At 37.8% G+C, this 13,784-nt stretch overlaps 1 protein-coding gene across 3 annotated transcripts in view; it reads left to right on the top strand.

Moving 5' to 3' along the window:
- ITGA4 (integrin subunit alpha 4) overlaps positions 1-13,784 on the top strand; it is a 90,311-nt gene that overhangs the window by 55,862 nt on the left and 20,665 nt on the right. For all 3 annotated transcript variants that reach the window (XM_061135232.1, XM_061135231.1, XM_061135234.1), the window contains 2 exons: positions 5,543-5,692; positions 7,769-7,845. In XM_061135232.1, the coding sequence (XP_060991215.1) occupies positions 5,543-5,692; positions 7,769-7,845 (227 nt within the window). The remainder of the gene's footprint in view (positions 1-5,542; positions 5,693-7,768; positions 7,846-13,784) is intronic.

Genomic DNA, 13,784 nt, shown 5'->3' with positions numbered 1-13,784 from the left:
GTGCTTTTAAAATAATTCTGTGAGGAAAAAAATCTGAGAATAGTCTACTGGTATAATGGTTAGAATACCTGTCTTGGGGATGTTATCTTTTCTCTGGAAGTTAGTCCGAGGTATTTGACAATTCACCCTCTGAAACATACTTAGCAGATGAAATGGTTATAATTGCACATGGCCTTCCTGGCTCAGATTCCAATCTGTGCCCTAGTCTTCCCTTCTCCCATACCAACTCATTCCCCACATTGGCACCAGAGCAGCATTTCAAAAGCACAAATCTGATCACACTCCTTATTTAAAAGTCTTCTATATGAGCATTTTCCCACACCCTTTCAAGTGTAGATTAGTGGCTCTCCCTGTTCTGCACTTGTGTTTCTGTGTATCAGAATGGTCATCCCCCCACCATATGTGTGGATTTATGGGTTATAAACTGTGCCATAGACACCGACTTTCAGTTTTGTGTCCCTAGATCCTGCCTTCTACAGAGTAGACCCATAAATAGATATCTTCACATGTTTATTTATACCTCAACATCAGTTTTCATTCGGTAATATTTTATAAATATTTCTGGCTCCACCCTTTAAATAAATTCCTTCACTGCATAAACACAGGAGGAGGACATGAACCTACAGCTCCATTCTCGTTGGCCATACTGTACATTTCTGTGAAATCAGACAATAAGGCTGACTTTATGTAATTTCTGGCATGTGCTAGTTTGCATGCTTGTGAGTGTCCTATTTTTATGTAATTGTCCATAAAAATGTGGCATGGAATCTTTGTTATTTTTAATATAGATAGCACGTGCCCATCCAAATTAAAAATTTTAAACAAATCTACTTTTTCCCTCCTATATATTAATTAGTCACTTTAAGACATTTTTGATATTATAGCTTCTGTCCTTAGGTGGAGCTGTTAAAGTTAAGTAAGTGTGAATATCTGTCAAATACAGTTCTTGCAAGAGTGCACGTACATTTTATATATTTGAGAAAAGCATAATTAATAGCTAATTAGGATAATGAAAGTAATATACACCAGATGTAGAGAAGACCTTGTGGAAAATTAGTATGAATTAGATAACATGTGATGTGGTCAAAGCAAGCTTGTTGAGAAGAATTAAAACAGTGGACATGTGGAGGGACAATCAGTGGCTGTCTAGCTCCTACATCTAGGGAATAATTTAATCAAGTTTGCTATTGTAATACTCAGGGCTTCAAGCTGTTCCATTTTCACAAGTCAATAACTTGGGATTTGGGCCTTGATTTGCAGCATTCCTGTATGGTCAAGGTTTCAGGTTGAGATGATCACTTACCAAGTAATCTAATAAAAACGTCTCCATGTGTGAGAATGGGAATGCCATGAGAGTCTTGAGTGCTTTGAGTCATGGTACACATCTTCCAGGTACCACTTCATTAGCACAAGTCTAATTGCTTCCCTAGTGGCTCAGCAGTAAAGCATCCACCTGCCAATGCAGGAGACATGGTTTGATCCATGGGTCGGGAAGATCCCTGGGAGAAGGAAATGGCAAGCCATTCCAGTATTCTTGCCCGGGAAATCCTAAGGATAGAGGAGCCCAGTGGGCTACAGCCCATGGGGTCGCAAAAATGTCAGATACAACTTATCGACTAAGCAATACTTGTATTAGCAGAAGATGTAGCTCATTTTCTATTTAGTGTTCATTAGTTGGCAATAGGCTAATTTTATTTTTTCTCACTCCTTCCAAAGAGTCACCAGAATTTATTATAAGAAACTAAAGTTCTGTAATTCCTTGGTTGGCTTATATAGCTACATTTTGAAGTAATATATGCACATAATAATTATAATAGTTAACATCTGTTGAGATCTTAATATACACCAAGCATTGAGCTAAATGTTTTACATACATTATGCCACTGAATCCTCACAACAATAAAATGTAGGTGTCATAATCATCATTATTACCAACCATTTTCAAATGAGGTAATTGGTCGATAGATTATGTAATTTGTCCAAGGTTACATAGATAACAAGTGAGGGAACTGAGGTTTGAACCCTAGTACTCTGCCTTCATACCACTTGATTTTAACTATATATATATATACACACACACACACACACACACACACACACATACATATACATATGTTGTTAATGATGAGAAGAAACAATTAAATCCTTTTTTAATTACATAAAGACATAGAATAGGTGTTGTCTTTTATGTGATGTGTCATATTTATTAACTAACTTTTATTAAAAATTAATACAGATGTAAGCAGCATAGCTATGATCTTTATGATAGGTATTTTTTTCTATTCATTAGGGGTTATTAATTTATGAGCTTTGGAAATCTACCTTTAGACAGAAATGTTTAAGCTATAGTCCAACTCTGACTTGTCTGTAAATAAATAGAAATCCACTGACATTATTCACTAGGATGTTTGTCAGTTACAATGTCAGGGATCTACTAACGAACTAAGTGTAAATATAAACCTCATAAATATAACTCAATTATAGTTAAAATTAATATGTCTAGTCCTAGTGAAAACACTTGAGTTCTTTTAATGGTCAAGAGGGACTTTGCTGACTCTATTTTTTTAAAAAGAACTATAGGAGATCAGCCCTGGGTGTTCGTTGGAAGGACTGATGCTGAAGCTGAAGCTCCAATACTTTGGCCACCTCATGCGAAGAGTTGACTCATTGGAAAAGACCCTGATGCTGGGAGGGATTGGGGGCAGGAGGAGAAGGGGATGACAGGATGAGATGGCTGGATAGCATCACCGACTTGATGGGCATGAGTTTGAGTAAATTCTGGCAGTTGGTGATGGACAGGGAGGCCTGGCATGCTGCGATTCATGGGGTCGCAAAGAGTCAGACACGACTGAGCGACTGAACTGAACTGATAGTTGGGAATGGAGAAGGAAATGGCAGCCCACTCCAGTGTTCTTGCCTGGAGAATCCCAGGGACGACAGAGCCTGGTGGGCTGCCATCTATGGGGTCGCACAGGGTCGGACACGACTGAAGCAGCTTGGCAGCAGGCATAGTTGAGAAAGATTGAAGGCAGGAGGAGAAGGGGACGACAGAGGATGAGTTGGTTGGATGGCCTCATCGACCTGATGGACATGGGTTTGGGTGGACTCTGGGAGTTGGTGATGGACAGGGAGGCCTGGCGTGCTGCGGTTCATGGGGTGGCAAAGAGTCGGTTGACTGACTGGCTGAACTGATAGATTGAAATGGGCATATGAAAACTTGAGTCGAGCCAAGCTTTACATTTATGTTTTTAGTGTGAAAGACAATGAGTGTGAGGAATTTTTCAAGTATTTTCTGAGTATAGTAACAAATACAATACCAAAATAAGAAAAGAAAAGAAAAACTGCATAGTTCCTTTGTGCATGCTGAGCCACTTCAGTCATCTCCGACTCTTTGCAACCCTGTGAACTGTAGCCCACCAGGCTGCTCTGTCCATGGGATTCTCCAGGCAAGAATACTGTAGTGAATTGCCATGCCCTCCTCCAGGGGATCCTGACCCAGGGATTGAATCTGCATCTCTTATGTCTTCTACATTGGCAGGCGGGTTCTTTACCCCTAGCACTACCTGGGAAGCCTAGTTCCTATGTGGGTGGACAGCATCATCTGATTGTGAGCGTCCTTCTCAAATCCTGAGATTATATCTATTTTTAATTCTGTTGTGCATAAGATACTTTTTCTATAGATTTGCCATCAACATTTCTTATTTCTTGTAGTTCAAATGGTCAATTGAATTCTGTTATAAATTCTCATGGATTACTGCATAATGGACTCTTATTTGTCCACGTTCCTTGTTGTTATTGTTCAGTCACTAAGTCATGTCTGACTATTAGCGACCCCATGGATTGCAACACACCAGGCTTCCTTGTGCTTCACTATCTCCTGGAATTTGCTTAGATTCATGTCCATTGAGTCTTTGATGCCATCCAAACATCTTATCCTCTGTTGACCCCGTGTTATCCTGCCCTCAGTCTTTCCCGGCATCAGGGTCTTTCCCAATGAGTTGACTGTTTGCATCAGGTGGCCAAAGTATTGGAGCTTCAGCTTCAGCATCAGTCCTTCCAATGAATATTCAGGGTTGATTTCCTTTAGGATGGACTGGTTGGATCTCCTTGCAGTCCAAGGGCCTCTCAAGAGTCTTCTTCAGCACCACAGTGTGAAAGCATCAATTCTTCAGCGCTTAGCCTCCTTTATGGTCCAACTCTCACAGTCATACATGGCTACTGGAAAAACTATAGCTTTGACTATATAAGGGCTTCCCTTGTGGCTCAGCTGATAAAGAATCCTCCTGCAATGTGGGAGACCTGGGTTTGATCCCTGGGTTGGGAAGATCCCCTGGAAAAGGGACAGGCTACCCACTCCAGTATTCTGGCCTGGAGAATTCCATGGGCTGTATAGTTCATGGGGTCACAAAGAGTCGGACATGACCGAGCGACTTTCACCTTTCACTTTGACTATATAGACCTTTGTCAACAAAATGTCATCCCTGCTTTTTAATACATTGTCTAGGTTTGTCATGGCAAGACAGGAAGAAAAATAAATGAGTCTGCTTTGTTCGGTATATATTGAAATTTTTATATCCATCTAGGCAGGGCTCAGAGAATTACTTTCTAAGGAATGTCATGTTTTTTATCTTATCTGACTTCCATATTTTTTTTTTTTTCCACAGACTTGGGATTCTTGAACACCTTTACTATTTAGGGAAGTGTTTCCTTAATTAAATGTCAAATGCTTTTGAACATACTTTCTTATTTTATTATTTTATTTATTTCAAGTTATTTTAGTGTGTGTGTGTATGTCAGCAGATAACTTTGATAGTAATGTAGTGTACTCCCATTTAACAAAGGGGCTATTGAATAATCAAATGGAAAAGATGATACAAATTTTAAGTTCATGTGAAAGTGTTTTTAAAAGAGAGAAAAATAATTCCTGCATGTAGAAATAAAGATTAAAATATATGAATTGACAATCAGTGGAATAAACTCACAGTTGTTTCTTTGGGGGCAGAGGACAGTACCATTTAAAATTCTAATCACTCAGACTTTTTGATCACATATAGATAAGATTAAGAATGATAAATGTTGTGTAAAAATTAGTAAGGTATTACACTTAGAATGTCATACAGAGGAAAATGGATTCCAGATGGGTTACACTTGCTGTGTAATTGATAAATCCAAGAACTCTTTCTTTATGAAATGTGAAAGCACAATAAATATAGAAATACTGTAACAACTAATAAGAAAATTGTATGCATAGAAAAAAGCATGGAAGAAAATATGCTGAAATGCACACCTCTATAACTATTAGATAGCTCTGGTTTTTCTTTTTAATAACTTTTGTCTTTTTCCTAATAAACATGAATGCCTTTGATATGAGTGAAAATGTGCAGTTCAATTTTTTAACAATATAGCTTAAAAAGAAAGGATATTTTTTTTTTTACTTCCACATGTTGTGTTTGGCCTTGTGTAGGAAAGGAGGGACTTATATATTTTTTTAATTTACAGGCTTATTTTTATTATTAATTCATATGATTTTCAATTTCTTTAGAAAGATGTACGGGACATCCTCACCCCAATTCAGATTGAAGCCACTTACCACCTGGGGCATCATGTCATCAGTAAACGAAGCATAGAGGAATTCCCTCCACTTCAGCCAATTCTTCAGCAGAAGAAAGAAAAAGACATCATTGAGAAAACAGTAGGAATATTTTCCTTTATTTGAAACATTGTGTGACATACAACTGAAGAACTTTTTAAAATATTATATAGTTCTGCGGAAGTGAACTATCTGAATTCTTTTTTTTTTTTTTTTATTAGTTGGAGGCTAATTACTTCACAACATTTCAGTGGGTTTTGTCATATATTGATAAGAATCAGCCATAGATTTACACGTATTCCCCATCCCGATCCTTTTTAAAACTTTAATGAAATTTTTTTTGTAAAAAAGATTTATGGTATATCTTGTTTTTCATTCTTTTTTTTTCCCCTTCAGAATATTGAACTGAATACTTTTAACTATGCATTTAGTCATAGCAGTGATTTCCCATATATACATAAAATGTTAATTTTCTCTCCTCGATACCTTGTCAGTGAAGAAAGCGTATTTCTAGCAAGGACTTCTAATGGAAGTGAGCAGCATTAACAAGTTATTCAGTGTCGTCATGTGTCTTCAACTTATCTTTCTCATTTTCTGTCTCCTTTTTTCATTTTGTCTCCCTCTCTCTCACCCTGCCCACAGTTTCACTCATGTCTTATTAGTCAGATTTTACACATTTATAAGTGTATATTTAATTACACAACAGTTTCTCTTTTTAACTTAACTATATGCTTTCCAACCACATCTCAGGATCTAAATGCATTTTGAGATTGATCCTGCACTCTAACCAGTGAACTGCTTTTTATTTTTATTTTATTTTTTTTAGTGAACTGCTTTTTCAAATGTATGACAAAATATATCAGTTTCATTGACAGTTTATTCCCAGGAGTTCAGTTCAGACTTTTACTATCCAACAGCAAAAAGACAAAGTCAAAGGATGTTTGGGGCTATGGTAAAAGTACCCATTGAAACACAGAATTCACTTACGGCACACAGAATGCAAAAGATGAAAAGGACATTTTAAGGTCTAGGTCATATCCTGTGCAGGCAAAGTTGCCCCTAAGTCACTTTAAGATATTTGAGCTTAGCATCAGCACTGTCTGCTCTCTGTGCTAAATCAAAGGAAGATGATAACTTAAGAGGAAACTTTCTATATACCCTTGTATGAAAATATTTATGAAAGTCAGTTTTTTTTCACTCTTTTGTTGAACTGCAACTTTCAATATCAGCTACCTTTAAATGCCTTTAATAATGAACATCTCAATATTTTAAGTACATAAGCTCAAATCTTAGGAACTTGTTATTAAAATGAGCTATATTTCGATTCTTCGAACAACCTGCTTTACAAATAAGAGTAATAGAAAAAAGTGCTATTAAGTCATCTAGGGAACGATTTAACTTTGCACTTCCCTCTGCTCCGCTGGTGCTCTGATATGCCATCTGACCGTGCTCCACTCACTTTCCATTCCATTGGCCTGGCTCCCTCCTCTGACTCCAGATTTCTCTCTTTCCTGTATCTCTCCCCCTTTCACCTGCCCCTCTCTGCTTGCTTTCTTCTTAAATCTTTTATGTCTGTGTTTCTTTGTCCAGCTTATACCTAAGGGCTCCCTGTGTGCCTTACAGTATCTCTGGGTCCTATTAAAACGCTCAGAATTAAATAAATTCTGGAATCTCTTGATAAACTATCATTTGTTTTTATTCACTGTATCTTCACAGTAAAATTTCTGCATTTTATTATTTTCAACATAATATAAAGTCACTGTTCTACCATCTGTGAAAACTGTGTCATGCTTATGTATAATAAGCAGGATAACATGGCACCACCAGAAAATCGAGAGGCGTTCAATGAAAAAGTCTTGGCAGCACAAATTTTAAACACTTACAGAGGTTACTATCACAGTTTGATTAAACTTCTTTTTATACAACTACTATGAAAGAATTTTTTTTTTTTACTTAACACACTTAGATTTTAAATTTACCTATTGAAAGAACTTGGTTCCTTGAGCCCTGGAATTGTTACTGAACCTTCTAATTCTCAAATTGAACTCTTTGAAAGTTATCAATTTGCTATATTAATTTTTTCTCATGTATTGTAGATAAGTTATTCTTTTAAAAAAACCATAGAAATAGGCCTTCTGATTTTAACTAAAATAAAAAATATTGTCATTTTATTTCCAGATAAACTTTGCCAGATTTTGTGCCCATGAAAACTGTACTGCTGATTTACAGGTTTCTGCAAAAATTGGATTTTTGAAGTAAGTGTACTTTGCTCTCTGTTATTCATCAGGATGGGGTTCTTTATATGTGCATGTGGGTTCTAAAGAATAAAGGACTAAGAACTAATCACTGGGGGTTAACAACATTTAAAGACCTGGAAAAGAACAACATTATGCTGAAAGAGACTAAGTGATCTATACGATAGTCAGATAAGCATACCTTCAAAGGTGACCACTTACTGAGAGAATGAGGCTGTGTGAGCACCATGGTTTTATCAGGCATAATTTTAATCTTTTTATTGATAACTCAGGTATTTCAGAATTTAATTGTGTTTTAGATTATCATTAGTATAATTGTATTTATTTTTCAGACATTTTAAAGTGCCTGTTAATAGAATTTTAGTGGCAAAGTGAGCTAACCTTTATTACATCATGCTTAGTATTCTATCATCCAAAAACTGTTTACATAGTTCAGTGACGTGAAAGTGTTTGTTGCTCAGTCTCGTCTGACTCTGCAACCCCATGGACCATAGCCCACCAGGCTCCTCTCTGTAAAATTCTCCAGGCAAGATTATTGGAGTGGGTAGCCATTCCCTTCTCCAGGGGATCTTCTTGACCCAGAGTTTGAACCCAGGTCTCTTGCACTGTAGGCAGATTCTTTACTATCTGAGCCACCAGAGAAGTCTGATGCACAAATTCAGACTGATGCACAAGATCTCTAAATTTATGTGACACATTTGAAAGGGAATAAACCATTTTGCTGTTCTAAATTCATAGAAGGAAAATAGAAAAAAGAAAATAACATGTAATATGCTAGAATAGTGTACATAGTGCAAGCTGGATAAATGTTTGCAAAATAAACCATTGTTATTTTGTATCATATTTCTGTCCTCTCTATTGACATTATTCTGCATGTGGAAGGGAAGATGTAAAAATGAAGATTGGAGATCTATACTTCAGGTTAAGAGCTACTTGTGTATGAAAAGTGAGAGAGACAAGGAGGCGTCACTGACAGGGCAAGAAAATGGGAGACTTTTTTGGGGAGGTAGGGATATAAAGGAAGCAGGTTTAAACTGGGGTATTCTGAGTTTGGTGAGATTTCTGTATGTAGCTCTCCACTGGAGAATCTAGTTCAGGATCGTATTTGGGGGCCCTCTATACATTAGTGACTTAGGAAAATGCCTGGGGTGGAAATGGGAATTTCACAGAGAAAAGAAGTAAGGATCAAATCTTGGCAAGGGTGGATAAATTTCATTTAAAAAGCTTAAAAAGAATAAGGAGTTACTCCAGGAGACTGAAAAAGTAACTTCATAGAACCAAGAGGAAAATCAAGTCCATGTTGAACTAGCCAATGGAAAATGTAAAAAGAGAGACTTAATACTGTAATTTTGTAGAGATCAGAGACCATAATGAATGAGGAAAGGTCATGGAAGTTGGCACTTAAAATGTGACTGGCAGGGGAAAAATAGAAAGTCACCAGCAAATTTTAACATAGAAATGTCTGAGCAGTTGTAGCATAATGACAGCGTCAGTGATTAAGGGAATATTTATGTATTTATCAAAGGTTATTTACTTAATCACGGGATGATATAAGCAAATGTGAGGATCAAAGGCAGGAAAAGAATAAATTGAACAGAGGGTCTACTTAAATCCAGGGGGCACTTTCAGATCTTACTTGAATTCTCCTGTGAAGGGTCTGGCAACTGTTCACATTCTTTTTTCGGTGTGTTTTTGCTTTCATTTCCATGATGCCATCTTACTCCCATTCTCTTTGTATTGCTACTTCTCTAGCCCCTCCTTCTCAGTTGTGCTGGAGGATCACTGATTTTGGCTCTCTTGGCTCTTTCTCACTCTCCCGTATTTTCCCTGGATAATCTTACTCACAACTGTGACTTCCCCTGGCCTGCCTCTACTGCTGATCCACGGCTCTGAGCTCACACCCACTCATCCAGTTGCCTATCACACATGAACTTTTGGGAGCCTAGTCACCATCCACCAATGACACAACCATTAGTTACCGAAGCCAGCAACCTGGAGTTCAGCTCCATCCTTCTCTCTTTCTTATCCCTGACATCAAATAAATTACCCAGCCTTATAATACTACCAGCAGATATGCTTTTTATCCATCATACTACTTTATCTCTATGACTATTGCTCCGAACCAGGTGCTCAATATCCTGCCTGAATCAATGGGCTTAACCGCTTTCTGGGATACTGGTGTCTGACTTTGCATTATTCGAATTCCTCTACCAAGATGTTTCCAGAGTGAGTTTTCTCACTTAAGCTTATGATAGCAGGGCTTTAGTAGCTCATTATAATCTTAAAAATCTGAAGTCCTTAGTGCTCTTTCTTAGCAATTCCACTGAACTTTTTTCCATTGATTGCAGAATATTTATGGTTCCTTGGCCCTACCATCCTCTCCTGAGCCTCTGTATCTTTTCACTTCGACCTACCTATGTAGTTAGCCCTTATTTATCTTATAAATCTCAGCTGTTTCCTAGGTAAAGAAGCCCCACTTTGTCTCTGGCTACAAAAACCTGAGTCCTCCGGTGGTCCTGTTCCCACTGCATCTGTGCTCACCACTATTATTGTCCATCTCCACACTACCCTATAGGCTGCTTCAAGTGTCTGCATTTTCATCTTTGTGGCCCTAATGCAAAATACAGTGCCTGGAATGCTATAGGTGACAAATGGATGTTTGCTGAGAATGCAGCAAGTTCCTAAAGGAAACAGCATGGGGATAAGACGCAGGTAGAAGGGTTAGGCTTAGAAAGCAGTTAAGATTTTCTTTATCTTGAGCTAAGAAACTGTGAACAGATGCTGACATTAAGAAATTTTAATGCGGTAGGAGGGGAAATATAGAGAACTCATGGATGGCCAGAATAAAAACTGAGTTTGTAAATGGAAAGTGAGGGCTCTGAGGATGGGTTTGGAACCTTGTGAAGGGAACGGGAAAAGATTCAAAGTAACTGTAATAAATGGGCTGGAGGGTCAACCAGGAATGAGTAAAAAGGTTGACAAACAGTGTTGAGTACCCTGCTGGGGTGGGGTGACATATGGCGGAGAATAAATTAATTCTTTTCTCTTAGGCAATGCCAGGATAGCCTTGAGCATCCACAGTTGAGGGCCAAGAAGCCCTAACCGATTTGATTGATAATTGAACTCTATACTTAAATTATCCAGATTGGCTGCTTAGATAGTCCTCAAACAGCAACCACTAACTACTTCATAATTCAGCATGTAATTGTGGTGCCTTTGTTGAAATATTAGATGAATAATTTATAACCTTCCCATTCATGTATTTTCTTCCTAAAATGCCTAGTCTTCCTGGTACTTTTGCTGTCATGAGCCTTTGATAAGAAGAATAATTTTGTGTGGTAAAGATTATCTAAGATATAATTAAGTGGTGTTTTCATCTCTTTAAATCAGACACCCTCACTGTCACATTATCATCTTTCATTGCAATCCCTCAGGTCCATGAAAAAAAAAAAAAATGTTGAAATTTATAGGAACTTATGAAGAAGGCTAATTTCCTGAAGAATTAAAATATATCTTCCTGAATTAAGATATTAAATCATTAATTTAATTATCTGTTTTTCTTCATATTTCTCACAATAAGAAGTTACTTCCTTACTTTGCATTTTAACTTGAAATAATAATGTTTCTTATTATAGTCAAAATATGAAGTCCATTATGATTGTATGGTAAGACACTGTTTCTCAAGATGTGGTCTGAGAGTCACCTTCATGAGAATCAGCTGGGATGCTTGATAGAAATGCAGGCTCCTAGACCCTGACCATCCAAATCAGTACCCATGGGGACCAGGCCAGGGATATTCATTATTAAGAAGGCTATCAGTGGTTCTTATCAAACTAAAATCTAAGAATCTAAGAATTGTGGTTTAGAGTTTAAACTTAAAGTCAGGCTAACCTGGTTCAAGTTTATCTATGGTTTACTAGCTGAATAACCTTTTTAGAGAAGACTTTCAACCTTTGCACACTTCCTTCCTCATCAATAAGAAAGTAAAATAGTACCTACTCTGTAAGGTTGTTTTAAAAATAAAATGCAGTGATGCAGACCAGTACCTCACCTAGCACAAAGCCTAGTACACATGAAAATGTGATGTTATTATTTTTTGTAACATTATGATTGTGATATTTATAGACAATATCCCCCAAAAAGTTTCTATTTGGTAAAACAAATGAACTGTTGCCAATGAATTCTAAACATTTTCTGAGCATGTACTGGTTTATTGTCCAGAGTTTGTTGTTTCTTTATGTCCCAAGAGTGCTGCTAACTGTGCCTAGGTCAGTGGTTTTCAGTTCTGTGAAGCCTGTGTCCTCTTGAGGCTGGCTTTAGAGGAAGGAAGTGTCTGAACAGACTTGTTATCCTGATGAACCAGACTGTGTCACATGCTTCCCCCTGAATCTCTCCTGGTTGAAGGAGCATGGAGTCATCATGATCTTAGATTAGACAAAAGTCACTCCCTGAAGCCAAACAAGGACCATAGCTTCTGCAGTATCAAGGGGACACTCGCTGTTGCTTAAATAATCCAGGGTTCAGTTAGCAGATACGAATGGAGATCACTGTTGGATAGACTGTGTGTGTGTGTGTATGCACACACGTGTGCAATTGTTCAGTCATGTCCAGCTCTTTGCAACCACACAAGACTGTAGCCTGCCAGGCTCCTCTGTCCATGGGATTCTCCAGGCAAGAATATTGGAGCGGGCTGGCATTTCCTTCTTCAGGGGATCTTCTTGACCCAGGGATCAAACCCAGGTCTCCTGAGTCTCCTGCACTGCAGGTGGTTCCTCTACGCTGAGCCTCCAGGGAAGCCGGACAGTGAGCAGTGTGTGCCTGCCCTGTTCTTTTACCCCCAAAAGAGTAAGTCTAACACCACTGTCCGTTTCTACACTGCTGATATTAGGATGTCACCGAGCGTGGGGAAGAGGAACTGTATGCTTTATACACTAAACATTCTAATTACTAGTTCAGTCTTCCAGTCATATTCTTCTGCTAGCCTCCTTGGGATCTCAATGAGTTTGTCTTTATTCCGTAAAATCTTCTTAAATGTCAGGTAGCTGATATTTCCCAGTAGATGAAAATTTTCCAGTGCTTAATTTTTTCCCAAAGTCAGTAATAAAGACAAAAGAGGAGACATGTTTACTCGGGCCTGTAGGCCGCTTCCTGCAGGTTAGTTTTTTGTCAAATAAACGACTCATGTACATTGACATGGGTACATACTCATTCATATTTTGTTCTAGCATCTTGATTCAAAACATGTTAGCTATGAAGCAGTCATTCATCTTATAGAGGCAAAATGCATTTATTATATTAAGACTTAGGAAGCATTTTGCACAAAATAGAACAATAGCATTCATTCAGGAAAAACAGAGCCTGGTGCTGAAATTCATCATTTTTCTATTTTTCCTTTATTAAGTTATGATTCTGTATGTACCCAGTATCTTGATCTGCTTAAATTACGTGGATTCTAGCCTTCTTTGTAAATTTCAAGTCTGCATTATGCATGTTTTAATGAAGAATGAACTACGATTCCCGGGAACAGCTCTGGTTCAGCCTTGTCGCACTTCCAGATGTGCACCTGGTCCTTTATTATGTCTCACATAAAAAGCTGGTGGGTCTCTTTCTGCTGGCCCCTTGTTAATGATTCAAGGTACAATAAGATATATACATATATATGTGTGTGTACATGTATATATATATACATGTATATATACATGTACACAGAGTAGAATCGTGATCATGATAATGCGGCAGAATAACTTAAAAATGGAAAACAGACCAGGAGCCTCGCTGCTGAAATGTGAACAGTGTGTGTTTCTCTTTAATTTGCTGTTGTCTTGGAACCTAGCTGTTTATGCAGTGCTTTCACCTTCTGTTGCTTGTCTAAGTGCCAACTTCTTTCCCAAAGGTGTTCAGTGACTAATGCTTTGGTTACAAGCCAGAATATTTTATAA

The sequence above is a fragment of the Dama dama genome, chromosome 33, assembly GCF_033118175.1.
Source record: "Dama dama isolate Ldn47 chromosome 33, ASM3311817v1, whole genome shotgun sequence".
Classification (NCBI taxonomy): Eukaryota; Metazoa; Chordata; class Mammalia; order Artiodactyla; family Cervidae; genus Dama; species Dama dama.
The sequence above is the reverse complement of the archived record's forward strand: the minus strand, read 5'-3'. Positions and strand labels throughout refer to the sequence as shown.